We start from the raw sequence: 15736 nt of genomic DNA on the forward strand, positions 1-15736 counted from the left end.
GGCTATTATTAATCTGAACAATCTATTTCTTTTCCTACAGATCTTTCCTGAAATCCCAGCATTCTATCTGTCTTCAAATTATCATGTTTACATACTGCATTCTCCAGTACAATGTAAGTTACTTGAGAGCAGACTAGTTGGCTTTTGCCTACTGTCAATAAACAAGTTAACAAGCATTTATGAAGTGCTTAATATATGTCAGGCATTATGCTAAGCACTAGGGTTACAAAGAAAGGTAAAAATTCAGTCTCTGCCCACAAGCAGCATACATACTAGTTGGGAAGACAACATGAAAACAAAGACAAAACAAAATCTATACAGTGAATGTAGGAAGTAATCTCAGAGGGAGGGCACTAACAGAGTAAGGAATCTGAAAAAATCTTTTGTATAAGGTGGAATTTGAGGTGAATCTTGAAAAGAATCCCAGGAAGCTGGAGGCAGAGGTGGAGAGTGAGGGAATTCTAGCCACAGAGAAGGACCAGTACAAAGATAGTGTGTGTTCATCCTTCGCTGCCAAAGAAGACCATGCCAACAGAGAAATGATGACATGACTTGCACTTGACTTTGTTTTGAGTGAGGGAGGGCTGTGCAGGTCACCACCCTCACTTCTCCTCCAGGGTCATCTGACAATGACCAGATATTCATCAAGATGACGAATTTTTTGTAGTCATTTATACTTTTTAAAAAAATGTACGTAGTAGTTTTATTTTTCCCCAGTTCCATGTAAATTTTAACTTCCTTAAAGAAAACTGTCTGTGCTAATTGCCCCACTTTCCCACTTGCAATATGATTTCTGACTCAAACACTGTACTCTCCAAGGTCTCCTGGCTTTGATACTAACGCTAAAATCTGAACTCCTATTCCTTCTTTTACCATCATTGTTCTTTGGGAGGAGGGTCAGCTAGGTGGTGCAGTGGATAGAACACCAGTGCAGGAGTCAAGAGGACTTGGTTCAAATCTCACCTCAGACACTTGACACTCACTAGCTGTGTGACCTTGGGCAAGTCACTTAACAAAGACAGTAAAGAGATAAGGAGCAATGTTGCTAGATTGTAGAGTATGTAGAGAGAAGTAAAGGATACAAAGTCTGGAGAGGTAGGAAGGGGTCAGGTTTCAAAAGACTTTAAATACCAAGTAGAAGATTTTATATTTTATCCTGAAGGTAATAAGCCACCATTGGAATTTACTCAGTAAGAGAGTGATAGTCAGATCTGTGTTTTAAGAAGGATGACTTTGCTAGTGAGTAGAAGATGGGCTGGAGTGGAAAGATTTGGGACAGGGAGATCAACCAGAAGGCAACGATTAAAAATAAAAAATCCAGATGTGATGATGAGGCCCTGATGGACAGTAGTTGAGTGAAGAAAGAAGGGAACATACGTAAAAGCTGTTGTGAAGGTAGAAATGGTAAGACTCAGCAAGAGAGATGATATGTGGGATGAGTGCAAGTAAGAAATCAAGGGTGATATTAAGGTTACAGTTAAGGTAACTACGAGGATGAATATTAGATAAAGAGCTGGCCTGTGAGCCAGGAAGATGTGGGCACAAGTTCTGCCTCTACCACATGCTGGCTATGTGGACCTGGCAAGTCACTTAACCTATCTCTCAGTTCTCTAGGCAATTCTCTAAGATGAAAACTTGCACTAGTGAATGGAATTTCCTCAGCCTGGAGCTCCCTATACCAATGAAATCACAGGTCCAGTTTTTATCTCCACTCTTACCCTTAGTACAATAGTGCAATGCCTTGAACTGAATTGAAACTTGTGGTAATAAAAGCCTGGAAAACAGTTGTAAGCAGTAGTAAAAAGAAAAGACATTAAAAAAGAAAAGTCACTAAGATTTGATGACTGGTTAGCTACAGAGGGCAAAAAGTAAAAAAGTCGAAGACAATGCTCAGGTTTGGGGGCAAATAGGAGAATTGTAGTGCTACTAACAGAAATAGGGAAGCGTTCTAATTACTTTAGTTTGAGACATAATGGGTTTGAAGTGATGGGAGAGAATTCAAGTTAAAATGTTTAACCAGAATATGTAACTAGGTCTTGAATGAAAAAACAAGTTGGTAAATAGAGATAGTAATGGATTAATTTTCTGACTCAACAAATAGGAAGAACTGATGGCTAAGAACCAAAAGACTTTGCCAATTTCCAGTTAAGATGTAGGGAAAGAAACAAAGAAGGAACTATAAGAGAGAAAGAAACAAGATAATGGAGTATCACATAAGTAATAAAGGAGTTTGGCTGAGTTAGAGTGAGTGGTTAACAATTGCTACAAAATGTAAATACTACAAAATCATAAAGAAAAGTTACCGAATATGAGTAATTTGATACTGGAGAGTTAAAAACGGAATGCATAATAAAGAAACTAGAGGGAGTGAGCAGGTACCATACATACTCAAGGAGCTGAGGAGGAAATACGAAAATATAAAGAAGCTTGAATACAGCAAGGTCAAGCAAAGGTAAAAGATCTGTATATGTATGAAGTAAAGAAAAAGAGTACACAAAGAGGGAGGAAGTAAAGACACTGGAATGAAAGAAGATACGTGTGGAAACAAAATAAAAGTTAGGAAAGGATGAGTCCCATGTAAAAAGTTAGTCTTCAAGGGTTATTTGTCCCTTATGACTCATTCAAGGATAAACTTAATTGGAGATGAAGAGGTAAGTATGTGGGCTAAGATCCTCCACCAAGTTTGATGTGATGGGGCTAAGGAGTAGAATTTAGGACTTAAGGAGAACAATGAGGATCCAACTTCCTTTAGTTTCATACATACATGCAACATATATTTACAAAGCACTTTGCAGAGGGTTGGAGGGGGAAAGGAACAAGCATTAATTAAGCTCCTACTATGTGCCAGGACCTGTGCTAAAATAGTATCTCATTTTATCCTCATAATAACCCTGGAAGTTAGGTGTTCTTACTACCCCCATTTTACAATTGAGGAAACTGAGGCAGACAGCAGTTAAGCGATTTGTCCAGCTATTAAGTGACTACGGCTGAATCTGAACTCAGATCTTCTTGCGTTCAGGTTCAGGACTCTTCCACTCCACTGCCTAATTGCTTTATTAACAAAATATTTTAAGTAAGATTAAAAAGTTTAAGACAACTACTTTACAGGTGAGGAAACAGGTGAGATCCAGAAAGTTTGATTCATCCAAGGTCATACAGGTTGTAAAGTGGCAGAGACAATATTTGAACTGAGATCTTTGACTAAACTCTGAATTCTTTCTACTGCACTGAGTGGTCTTCTATCTTTCACTAATCCTTGACAGAGACTTAGTAGATAAAATTACATATGATTATAAATTTCTGAGGTATGATAGAGATCAGCAATGGCAGGTATATGATAAATATAAAGGTTTAGGACATGGTTCATACTAGGAATTAAATGTGAATGGCTCTGTTAAGTGCTAAAGGGTTATCATGCTGAGAAAGGTAATTATTAGTAGAGTTGTGTCTAAAAAGTTATGGTTAAGTGATTATGTGTATGCATGTTTCTAGTGATTTACCTGCTTTATCTTAGATTCATGGAATCTTCAAGTGAAAGAGATTCTAAAAGGTTCATGGAATTTTTGAGTGAAAAAGAAAAATATTCCAAAAAGAATATTTTTATAAAAAATTTTATGTCTAGATTTTCCAATATTAAAAATGTTTCCGATTCCTCATAAAATGTGACAAGGAATTAATTTTATAATCAATATTATGAGGAGTTTTATGATGTTCTGATAAAGCAATGATAGTCACTTTCTAAATTATTTTGGCCATATTTACCTACCTATTTTGACTCTCCCCCTTTCCGGGCCTTCTCCCATTACTAGGATATTTGCTGGTTTCTAAAAAATAAAAATAGAGTATTCAAACAATTAAATGAATACTTCTGACAAGCACAAAAAAAACTACCAAAAATGTTTTTGTAACAGGATGGAAATAACAAACCACAATTTTGTTCAAAATGTCAAATCAATTAGTAAATATTAACTGAGAACTTAATATATAGCATATATATTTAATATTTATTTCAAATGAATACTAACAACCATTTTGTCAGTAAGAGTTCTGAAAACAAGATGCATTTTAGATGCCAGCCTGTTTTATATAAAGCCACCATGTGCATTCATTTCATACAGATATAGAAGAGACAATGACACATCATGAAATTATCATTTTATCAGAAGAAATTCTTCAAAATGTTTATGAAAATTTTTGTGCCTAACCAATTTATACCTAACCATTTCCTTCACTTAGATACATTGATAAAATACTTTCATTTTTAATACATAAAGAAACTGTGCTAGAGGGAAAAAGTTCAACAGCTTTTTAAATATAGTTGACAGTTCTTTTACACAAGAATGAGAAATACAAAATATATTCATGCATTTTACAGATTGATTGTATTTGTTCCAAGATTGTGATCCATATAACATTAAGAGATCTAAAGGAAAATCCTAGCACAGGATGGGAAGGCAATAATGCATCGTGATCTATAGCCACCCTGGGCAACTCTTATCCATATCTTTTCATAAATCCTAACTGGGTCCATCAAATATGGTAAGGTACTCCTCTAGATCTCTTAACATTGTGTTGGATGTAATATTTGAACTGTCAACTGGTTACCCTACATGGTCATCCCACATTCTATTCTTGACATATAGTATCTCTCTGATATATACCATTTCTGTGCAATTCTTCACTGGTAATATGCTACAATTTAATCTTATACTCATCAATGCCCTATATGTTACCTACAACTATTTGAAGGCAAGTATTTCATGACTTGCAGGTACAGAGAATAATTTCATTGAGTCAAGGAGCATAAATCCACAAAGTCTATTCTATCTAGCCAGCCCCAAGTCACCAACCCATGTATCTAGACACCTACTCTGGCCATCTTCTTGCCATTTTCTTTACTTTGTGAAAATAATGCCACCCCCCTTCCCAAAGTTTCCCACATCTTGGATCTAGATATTATAATAAAGTAAATATAAAATTTTCTGGAAAATGTTTGTAAATTAACTGCCTTGCAGCTTTGCTCATCATTCCTATGACTTTCCAAGGCAAAATACTTTCCCTCCTGGCCACCACTTCCCTTTTCTATTTGTATCCCCCAGTAGGTGTCACAGGTACTTGGCATAAATGCATTAAAAATACTTTTCATTCATTAATTCACAGAATGACATTAAAAAAATTATCTTTCATTGACAGGGAAAAGCTTAGGTACACTACACAATTTCCTAAAGGCAATCCAGTCTACATGCCTCCTTTCTAGATCATTATTGAACTGTCATATTTGTCCAAGATATACATATATCAATGAGCCAACTATCACCTGTTTATTCAACTGCATTTTATACCATGAATACTCCGAAGAATAAAACCGTTCTGAGGCACGTTTTCAGGCATGACCAATATATGGATTTATTTTAACTATATTCATTTGTTACAACAGGGTAGTGGAGAATAATGATAGTGAAATTTTTTTTTCTTTCACATGTGCACTTTTATTTGAACTGGTCTTAAGTCAGTGTACAGGTAAAGCTCCCCCAAATACTGGCACCAATCTCATAAAACTCGCAGGGAGACTAAAGTCTTCATTCACATCTATGTTGGGGACAGGGAGGGAATTTAGGGGGCCATTCAATATGGCTTATAATTAATAAAAAAGGAAAAAAGTATTAAGGTGGAAGATACAAAAAGTTTTTTTTAAAGGATTACATTAATTTACATGTAAAGCAATACTAGTACCTTCCCCCCTCCCCATCTAGATTTGTTACTTAGCTCCTTTGCTCTAGAAGAGGACACCCTTCATGGAGGCTCACAATATTTGGAATGACTATTAAAAAAAAAATATACAGTCAGAGTCCTAAAGATGCACTGTAGAATTTTGGGGATGTTTGCCTCCAACATACTTAGACTGCTTATCACCTTCACCGTTAAAGTTTTTAAATCCTGAGTCAAGCACCACAAAAACAAAACCCACCCCCGCAAAAGCCATGCCAATCTCCTCTCTTTTGGGGGGCAATTATCATGCCAAACCCTTTTGACCAAAAAAAAAAAAATCAAAAAACACACAGTCCATTTAGAACCATTTGCGGTGGACAAGGGAGAGCCCAGATTCTCATAAACCCTGTTTGCTGATCCACATCTGCTGGAAGATGGAAAGAAATGCCAGGATGGAGCCTCCGCTCCAGACAGAGTATTTGCACTCAGGTGGGGCAATGATCTTGATTTCATTGTGCTGTGAGCTAGGGCTGTAATCTCCTTCTGCATCCTGTCGGCAATGCCTGGGTACATGGTGGTACCACCAGACAACAGGGTATTGGCATACAAATCCTTATGAATGTCAACATCATACTTCATGATTGAGTTGAAGGTAGTTTCGTGGATTTCACAGGATTCCATACCTAAAAAAGATGGCTGGAAGAGAGCGTCTGGGCACCATAACCTTTTGTTGCCAGTGGTGATAACCTGACCATCAGGGAGCTCACAGTTCTTTTTCAGAAAGGAGCTAGATACAGCAGTAGCCATCTCCTGCTCAAAGTCCAAGGTGACGTAACACAACTTCTCCTTGATGTAATGCATGATTTCCCTCTCAGCTGTGGTAGTGAAAGTATACCCTCTTGGTCAGGATCTTCATGAGGTATTTCATCTGATCATGGCCACCCAGATCCAGACAAAGGATGGCATGGGGAAGGGCATAACTTTCATAGATGGGCACAGTGTGGGTCACACCATCACCAGAGTCCATTACAATACCAGTGGTATACAGGGCCAGCACAGCCTGGATGGCAACGTACAAGGCCAGGGTGCTGAAGGTCTCAAACATAATCTGAGTCATGGGGTTCGGAGGGACTTCTGTGAGCAGCACAGGGTGTTCTTCAGGGGCCACACAGAGTTCACTGTAGAAAGTATGACACCAGATCTTCTCCATGTCATCCCAGTTGGTGACAATACCATGTTCAATGGGGTACTTTTAGGGTCAGACTACCTCCCCCTGCTCTGGGCCTCATCCTCCACATAACTGTCGTTCTGGCCCATACACACCATCACACGCTAATGTCTAGGGCGCCCAGCAATGGAAGTAAAGACAGCTGAGGGGCATCGTCTCCTGCAAAACCAGCTTTACACATGGCAGAGCCATTGTCAACAAAAAGAGCAACAATATCATCATCCATGGAGAACTCTGAAGTGGCACGTTTAAACCCTTAAGAGAGAGAGAGGAGGTGGTGCCACACATGGAGGCGGAGGGGAGGCGAGTGCGCGCTGTGTGGAAGAGCTCACAGCTTGATAGTGAATTTTTTAAAAATAAAAAAAAGAAAAATGAATATTTTAATATGATAATACTCAGAATTGAACAAAATTAAGTTTATAAAGGAAGTGAGATGAGCATATAGTAAACAGATGCTACTTTTTTTAAAAAAGCTATATAATATAGATTGACAGTGTCATATGCAATTAATTCTTAATTTTCCTTTCCATAAGTAAATGTTCAAAATTGTGGGTATTTTCCAAGCTTATAATAATAAATAGATGACTAAGGTACCACAAAATGATGTTCATTGTTGCTTTAGAGACGTGATAATGACAACGCTGTTAATTCTTTGAATAAAACTAATAACTCAATGGCTCCCTGTTTAATATGCAGATAATATCTATTGCCATTTTAAATACCATTCACTTTGTTTTACTAGGATGAATAACAGAATTTTAAAAATTAATTATGGAGTACACAGAAGAGGCTCTGTAATACTCTTTGAGTTTGATGCAAGTAAAACTTTGCCATTTGAGAAGATGAGCATTTGTAGAACTTGGGTCTTGATGCAGGTAAGATTCTGCCATCTGAGAAAATGAGCATTTGCAAAGCTTCACCATTAATAAGGAATTCTCTAAGAAATCCTCCATGACTCTAGGAAACAGGTTAGCAAAAACCTCCCAGTTTTTACACTGTGGGAATTGAGGGAACCACACTGACTCCATCCTGTGACTCAATTTCAGATCTCAGTCCCCTTTCTACTCAATTATGAGCCTAGTTCAATTTCTGTCTTGTGAGAAAACTTTATCCAATTTTGAAAATTGTGAGAAAACTTTATTTTATTTGAACTGACCCCTGCATGGCTGGGAAGCTACATAACTACCTCTACCTGTTTATCAGAAACCCAGTCAGATCCAAAGACTGATGTTTTCTCACAATTATACATGTCAAGAAACCAGCGTCTTATCAGAAAACTGACCCCACATTGGGTAATCAGTTACTGTTTCTCTGTTCCTTTGATTGAAAACAGACACCAGAGGGAGGAGTAGCGAGAGAGACTTCTTTCTCTGACTTCAGGGATTTAAACTTATTCATTCTCTCCCTCCCAACTTGGAAAATCCCTAATTTTTCCTCCAATTAGAAATCAGAATACCTAATCTTGGATCCTGGTAGATAATCTGTTAACTGTTTGCTTTTAAAGAATAAAAATCTGTCTCCCTCAGACTCCAGTGCTAAGCTGAGGAGTTCTGGTTCTGATTTGTTAGACAACTGGCATGCACTGCTTAATAAATCAATATGCTTAGGAGCACAGACCTTTGCTTCTTCAGTTGGGGATCACTCTACAAAATTACCTTTCTAGTCACTTCTATTTTAGAAGTTGGTATGAGTCATATGGGTGAGTCTTTAAAACTGCATTTAATTCTGCCTAATTTTTAAATCAACACACAATAGTCACAGTAGAATCTTATATTGTTTAAACACAGTCAATGGTAGGCTTGTAAAGATAAGATCTAGGTACAATTTAAGTACTATGAGGAGGTATCTCAAATGTGTTTGATTATTAAGGCTAAACACTTCTTTCCTAATCAATCCCTAACACTTTGTGTTTCCTTCCTCCTTTAAAGACTGTCTATTCATTCATTTCCTTTGACCACTTATTTACTGGCGACTGAGTTACCAATCGGATTTTTAATATCTCATTATATCTTATACATCAATTTTGTCATTTTTGGTAAACATTTCTTAAGTCTATTGTTTCTGTTCCAATTATACTGGCTTCTGTTGCAAAGTTTTAAAATTTTAATGTAGTCAAGCACATTTATCCTGTTTCTTCAAATTATTTTCATTTCTCCTCCAAAATTAATATGAATACTTTGGAGCAGCTAGGGGGTACAGTGGATAGAGCACCAGTGTAGCAGTCAGGAGGACCTGACTTCAAATATCACCTCAGACACTTGATACTCACTAGCTATGTGACCTTGGGGAAGTCACTTAACCCCAACTGCCTGATCCTGGGTCATCTCCAGTCATCCTGATTGAACATCTGGTCACTGGATTCAGATGGCTGTGGAGGAGAAGTGAGGCTGGTGACCTGCACAGCCCTCCCTCACTCAAAACAAAGTCAAGCGCAAGTCATGTCATGATTTCTCTGATGGCATGGTTTTCTTTGGCAAGGAAGAACGAACACACATACATACGTGAATACTTTATTTGATTGCTTTCCATTTTATTGTGCATGGTTCTTTTTTTAATGGTTAAGTATAACATACAGATGGAATTCTTTTTTTAAAAAAATTTATTGATACCTTTTGATTTTTTTAAACTTTACCCCTCCTCTCATAGAAGAACCATGCTATATATTACAAACAAGATAAAAAAAGAAAATCAGCAAAACCACTGAATATCAAGTTTGAAAATATTTGCAAGGTGTCCCTCTCAACCTCTGCAAAGAATTTCTTCTTTGAGACATACATGTTTTTTGCAATTTGAAAAAGTCACTTTTAATTGGGAGGGGATGAGAGGATTGTTCTTCCCATTTACATTGCTGTACTCTCTGTGTTTACCATTCAAATGAAATCCACTGTGGGTATATGGTAAAAGGTGTAAAGCCAAATTCTTTTCTATTCCAAGTGATAAGAAAAAGCACATTTATAATTTTTTCCTCATTTTCTTCAAATAAATGTCAAAAACATTTTTTGTGATTAAATCGATATATTTTTGCCTGTATTTTCTCCTGCTCATTGAAAAGATCAATTTTCCTCCTCTACACAACTGCAAAAAATATTATTTTATTTTTTCTGTTTTAAAATTGGTTGGGGGGGGGGGGGCGGTTAGAGACAAGATGGCACAGCAGAAGGCCAAAGGCCAAAGACAGCTTCAAAGGTCAGTAAGAAAGCTCTTTCACCTGAGTGAGGGGAGGGGGCATGGGTATGGCCCCAGCCTCAGCAGCCTAAAGACCCTGGGGGAATGGAGCAGCTGATCTGGATCTTAGCCCTGAGTGGCAGTCCTGGGATGAGGAGGAGTGCTCGTGTGGTGAAGCTGATAGTAACAGTGGAGAAGGAACCCTACTTGCAGATCCTGGGCAGAAAAGAGTACTTGTAGTTGCTCACAGATAAGATCACAAGCCAAGAGAGGAGTAAACTCCTCTCCTTTCATTGTGCCACCTTGGAAGAACTGAGAATTTATAGGTCCCTAGAGTATACCCTCCACTTGACAAAGAACTAATAGTCAAGTCACTGGCTGGGAAAATGTGCAAAAATGGGGAAAAAAAAAAGACTATAGAAGGTTACTTTCTTGGTGAACAGGTAGGAAAAATTGGGAAGATAAATGAGAGCGATGCAAGAAAATCATGAAAAGTGAGTCAATAGCTTGCTAAAAGAGATCCAAAAAAATGTTGAAGAAAATAATACCTTTAAAAATAGACTAACCCAAAAGGCAAAAGAGGTCCAAAAAGCCAATGAAGAAAAGAATGCTTTAAAAAGTAGATTTGTCAAATGAAAAAGGAGGTTCAAAAGCTCACTTAAGAAAATAGTTCTTTAAAAATTAGAATGGAGCAGTTGGAAGCTAATGACTTTATGAGAAACCAAGAAATTACAAAACAAAACCAAAAGAATGAAATAATAGAAGACAATGTGAAATATCTCATTGGAAAAACAACTGACCAGGAAAAGAGATCCAAGAGAGATAATTTAAAAATTATTGGCCTGCCTGAAAAACCATGATCAAACAAAGAGCCTAGACATCATCTTCCAAGAAATTATCAAGGGAAAACTACTGTGATATTCTAGAATCAGAGGGTAAAACAGAAATGGAAAGAATTCAGTGATCGTCTCCTGAAAGAGATCCCAAAAGGAAAACTCCTAGGATTACTGGAGTCAAATTCCAGAGTTCCCAGGTCACAGAGAAAATATTACAAGCAGCCAGAAAGAAACAATTCAAGCTTTGTGGAAATACAACCAGGATAACACAGGATTTAGCAGCTTCTACACTAAGGGATCAAAGGGCTTAGAATATGATATTCCAGAGGTCAAAGGAGATAGCATGAAAACCAAGAATCACCTACCTAGCAAAACTGAGTATAACACTTTAGGGAAAAAAATGGAAACAGAGGACTTCTAAGCATTCTTGATAAAAAGACCAGAGCTGAATAGAAAATCTGACTTTCAAATACAAGAATCAAGAGAAACATGAAAAGGTAAACAGGAAAGAGAAGCCTTAAGGAACTCATTAAAGTTAAACTGTTTACATTCCTACATGGAAAGATGTTATTTGAAACTCATGAGACTTTTTTCAGTATTAGGGTAATTAGAGAGAATATATATATATGTGTGTGTGTGTGTGTGTGTGTGTGTGTGTGTGTGTGTGTGTGTGTGTGTAGGTGTGTATGGTTAAGTATGCATGTTTGTATTATATATGTGTAGGCATGCATATGTACATGGGAGTATGTGTGTATGTATGTATGTGTATATATACATACACACACAGAGGGCAAAGGGTGAGCTGAATATGAAGGAAGAATAATAAAAAATAAAATTTACTGTGGACTATAATGTACTAGGAGTAAGAGAAAGGGAGAGGTAGAATGTAGCAAATCATCTCACATAAAAGAGGGAAGAAAGAGCTTCTACAATGGAGGGGAAGAGGGGGGAGATGAAAGGAAATAACTGAGCCTTACTCTCATGGGATTTGACTTAAGGAGGGCATAACACACACTCTATTGGATATGGAAATTTATTTTACCCTCCAGGATGGAAAGGGGGAAGGGCATAGGAGAGAGAAGATAATAGAACGGACAGCAAATTGGGGAAAGGGATAATCAGAAGCAAACACTATTACAGGAAGACAGGTCAAGGGAGAGAATGGAATAAATGAAGGGCAGGATAGGACAGAGGAAAATGTGGTTAGTCTTTTTCAACATAACTATTAAGGAAGTGCTTTGCATTGTTACACGTGTATGGCCTATATTGAATTGCATATTTCTCAGTGAGGGTGGGTGGGAAGGGAGGGAGAGAATATGGAACTCAAAGCTTTAAGAATGAATGCTAAAAACTTTTAGCATGCAACTGAAAATTAAGATATACAGGCAAAGGAGTACAGAAATCTATTTTGCCTTACAGAAAAATAGAGGGGAAGGGGGATGGGAGAAGGGTGGGTAACAGAATGGAGGACAGACAGGAGGAAGGGGTGGATGGGGTGCATGCTGTCCTGTAGTGGGGAGTAGGGAGAGATGGAGAGAAAATTTTGAATTCAAATTCTTGTGGAAGTGAATGTTAAGAACTGAAAATAAATAAATTATATATTGAAATTTTTTTTTCTAATATTTAGATTATTGATCCACTATTAAAAGTACATAATTAACTATGGTTCTAATACTATTTCTCATCAGTACTATTTAATTTTCCTAACAGTTTTTATGAAATAATCATTTCTGTGTCATATTGCTGTTGTTGTTGTGTTCATCCTTTGTTTTCGAAGAAGACCATGACATCAGAGAAATGATGACATGATTTGCACTTCACTTTGTTTTGGATGAGGGAGGGCTGTGCCAGGTCACCAACCTCACTTTCTCCCCCTGAGCCATCTAGGTCCAGTGACCAGATATTCATCATGATGACTGGAGATGGACTAGTCTATCAGAGCAAATGTTTGATGTCTAACGTGGTTTCAGGTATATTTGATATATTTATTGTGGCATTTGATTTATTATGCTTAAAATTCCTTAGGATATGTTGATAGCCTGTACTGTCTGTTCTTTTATCTATTTCCCATTTTTTTGATGTCTTCAGCTTGTTTAAATAGGCCAGGTTAGAACTACCTCAGTTATACATGATATATATACTCATTTTAATTCTTGTATTTTGGCATTAACTTGTATCTTTGTTCTAACAAGTTAATGATCTTGAGACAAGACAGAGACAACTACTATGGAAATAACTTCTATATCAAGTAAATTGTTTCCTATAGGTTAAAATATAATCAATTTCACTTTTGTGATGTCATGTTACAATTTGTGATGTCATTTATCACCACATCCAGCACTCCCAACTGTCTTCTCTGAAGAAAGTTTCCAACAAATATGGATGATGCTTTTCAAAAGCCTACAATTCTATAACTTCCTTTACATTTCTTCTTCCTAGAACAGTATTTTCCAAACTATTATTTGGTACTAGAAATTGTATTTTAGGTAAGTATTAAATTAAAAGTTGCTTTAATTTGAGGAGTAGTGTCAAGTTCTTTCTGAACTTCACTAATATCCAAAATTGTCAATGTGAAATCAATAAGTACCAATCTGGATACCTGATTTTCTCATTTCTACAAAATGTATATAAAAATAATCTACTCATAAATCAATATAATCCTTAATGATGATTAAGGAACAGGCAAGCTTTCACAATTGATTGTTTTGCCACGAAGGATCACATGATCATAGATTTCAAGTTAGATGGGATCTTAGGTGGCATTTAAATCCAACTCCCCTGCACAGATGAGGAAAAAAGGCCCAAAGAAAGTTACTAAGTAAGTTGGCCAAAGTCAACACAGTAAGTGGCAGAGTCAAGGTTTAAACCTATGTATTCCAAATTCAGTGTATTATTTCTACTATATCACTATGCCATCACATAAGTAAATGAAAGGGGTATATAGAATACAAGATACCTCTGTGCTTGTTTGTCTAATATAAAAAAAGCCTTTGATTTGGTAGGGCAATTCATCACCCCAAAAGCTATGATCCTCTCATTTATATATTAAAATCATATATATGTATTCACTAAAATAAACAGCTTATACAAAGATATATACATGTAATTTTTTTTTATTAATTTATTTAACTTTTAACATTCATTTTCACAAAATTTTGGGTTCCACATTTTCTCCCCTTTTGTCCCCTCCCCCCACCCCAAAACACTGAGCGTTCTAACTGCCCCTATCTGCCAATCTGCCCTCCCTCCCTCCCCGACCCCTTCCCTTTGGAAGGCAAGAAATTCAATATAGGCCAGATCTGTGTAGTTTTGCAAATGACTTCCATAATAGTAGTGTTGTGTAAGAACTAATTATATTTCCCTCCATCCTATCCTGTCCCCCATTACTTCTGTTCTCTCTTTTGATCCTTACCCTCCCCGTGAGTGTTGACCTCAAATTGCTCCCTCCTCCCCATGCCCTCCCTTCCATCATCCCCCCTACCCTGCTTATCCCCTTCTCCCCCACTTTCCTGCATTGTAAGATAAGTTTTCATACCAAAATGAGTGTGCATTTTATTCCTTCCTTTAGTGGAATGTGATGAGAGTAAACTTCATGTTTTTCTCTCACCTCCCCTCTTTTTCCCTCCACTAATAAGTCTTTTACTTGCCTCTTTTATGAGAGATAATTTGCCCCATTCCATTTCTCCCTTTCTCCTCCCAATATATTTCTCTCTCACTGCTTGATTTCATTTTTTTAAGATATGATCCCCTCCTCTTCAGTTCACTCTGTCTCTATGTGTGTGTGCGTGTGCGTGTGCATGTGTGTGTGTGTTATCCCACCCTGTACCCAGATGCTGAATAGTTTTAAGAGTTACAAATATTATCTTTCCATGTAGGAATGGAAACAGTTCAACTTTTGTAAAGTCCCTTATGACTTCTCTTTACTATTTACTTTTTCATGCTTCTCTTCATTCTTGTGTTTGAAAGTCAAATTTTCTTTTCAGCTCTGGTCTTTTCATCAAGAATGCTTGAAAGTCCTCTATTTCATTGAAAGACCAATTTTTCCCCTGAAGTATTACATTCAGTTTTGCTGGGTAGGTGATTCTTGGTTTTAGTCCTAGTTCCTTTGACTTCTGGAATATCCTATTCCACGCCCTTCGATCCCTTGATGTGGAAGCTGCTAGATCTTTTGTTATCCTGATTGTATTTCCACAATACTTGAATTGTTTCTTTCTAGCTGCTTGAAATATTTTCTCCTTGACCTGGGAACTCTGGAATTTGGCCACAATGTTCCTAGGAGTTTCTCTTTTTGGATCTCTTTCAGGTGGTGATCTGTGGATTCCTTGAATACTTATTTTGCCCTCTGGTTCCAGAATCTCAGGGCAGTTTTCCTTGATAATTTCATGAAAGATGATGTCTAGGCTCTTTTTTTGATCATGGCTTTCAAGTAGGCCCATAATTTTTAAACTGTCTCTCCTGGATCTATTCTCCAGGTCAGTTGTTTTTCCAATGAGATATTTCACATTATCTTCCATTTTTTCATTCTTTTGGTTTTGTTTTGTGATTTCTTGGTTTCTCATAAAGTCATTAGCCTCCATCTGTTCCATTCTAATTTTGAAAGAATTATTTTCTTCAGTGAGCTTTTGGATCTCCTTTTCCATCTGGCTAATTCTGCTTTTGAAAGCATTCTTCTCCTCACTGGCTTCTTGAACCTCTTTTGCCAATTGAGTTAGCCTATTTTTCAAGGTGTTATTTTCTTCAGCATTTTTTTGGGTCTCCTTTAGCAGGGAGCTGATCTGCTGTTCATGCTTTGACTGCA

The 15736-nt window shown here is 37.1% G+C and overlaps 1 protein-coding gene across 5 annotated transcripts in view; it reads right to left on the reverse strand.

The window, feature by feature from the left end:
- The window catches only part of CDK19 (cyclin dependent kinase 19), a 214425-nt gene that overhangs the window by 40222 nt on the left and 158467 nt on the right, over positions 1 to 15736 (reverse strand). For all 5 annotated transcript variants that reach the window (XM_072643048.1, XM_072643046.1, XM_072643049.1 and 2 more), the window contains one exon: positions 3767 to 3824. In XM_072643048.1, the coding sequence (XP_072499149.1) occupies positions 3767 to 3824 (58 nt within the window). The remainder of the gene's footprint in view (positions 1 to 3766; positions 3825 to 15736) is intronic.

Source organism: Notamacropus eugenii, chromosome 2 (assembly GCF_028372415.1).
Source record: "Notamacropus eugenii isolate mMacEug1 chromosome 2, mMacEug1.pri_v2, whole genome shotgun sequence".
Lineage (NCBI taxonomy): Eukaryota > Metazoa > Chordata > Mammalia > Diprotodontia > Macropodidae > Notamacropus > Notamacropus eugenii.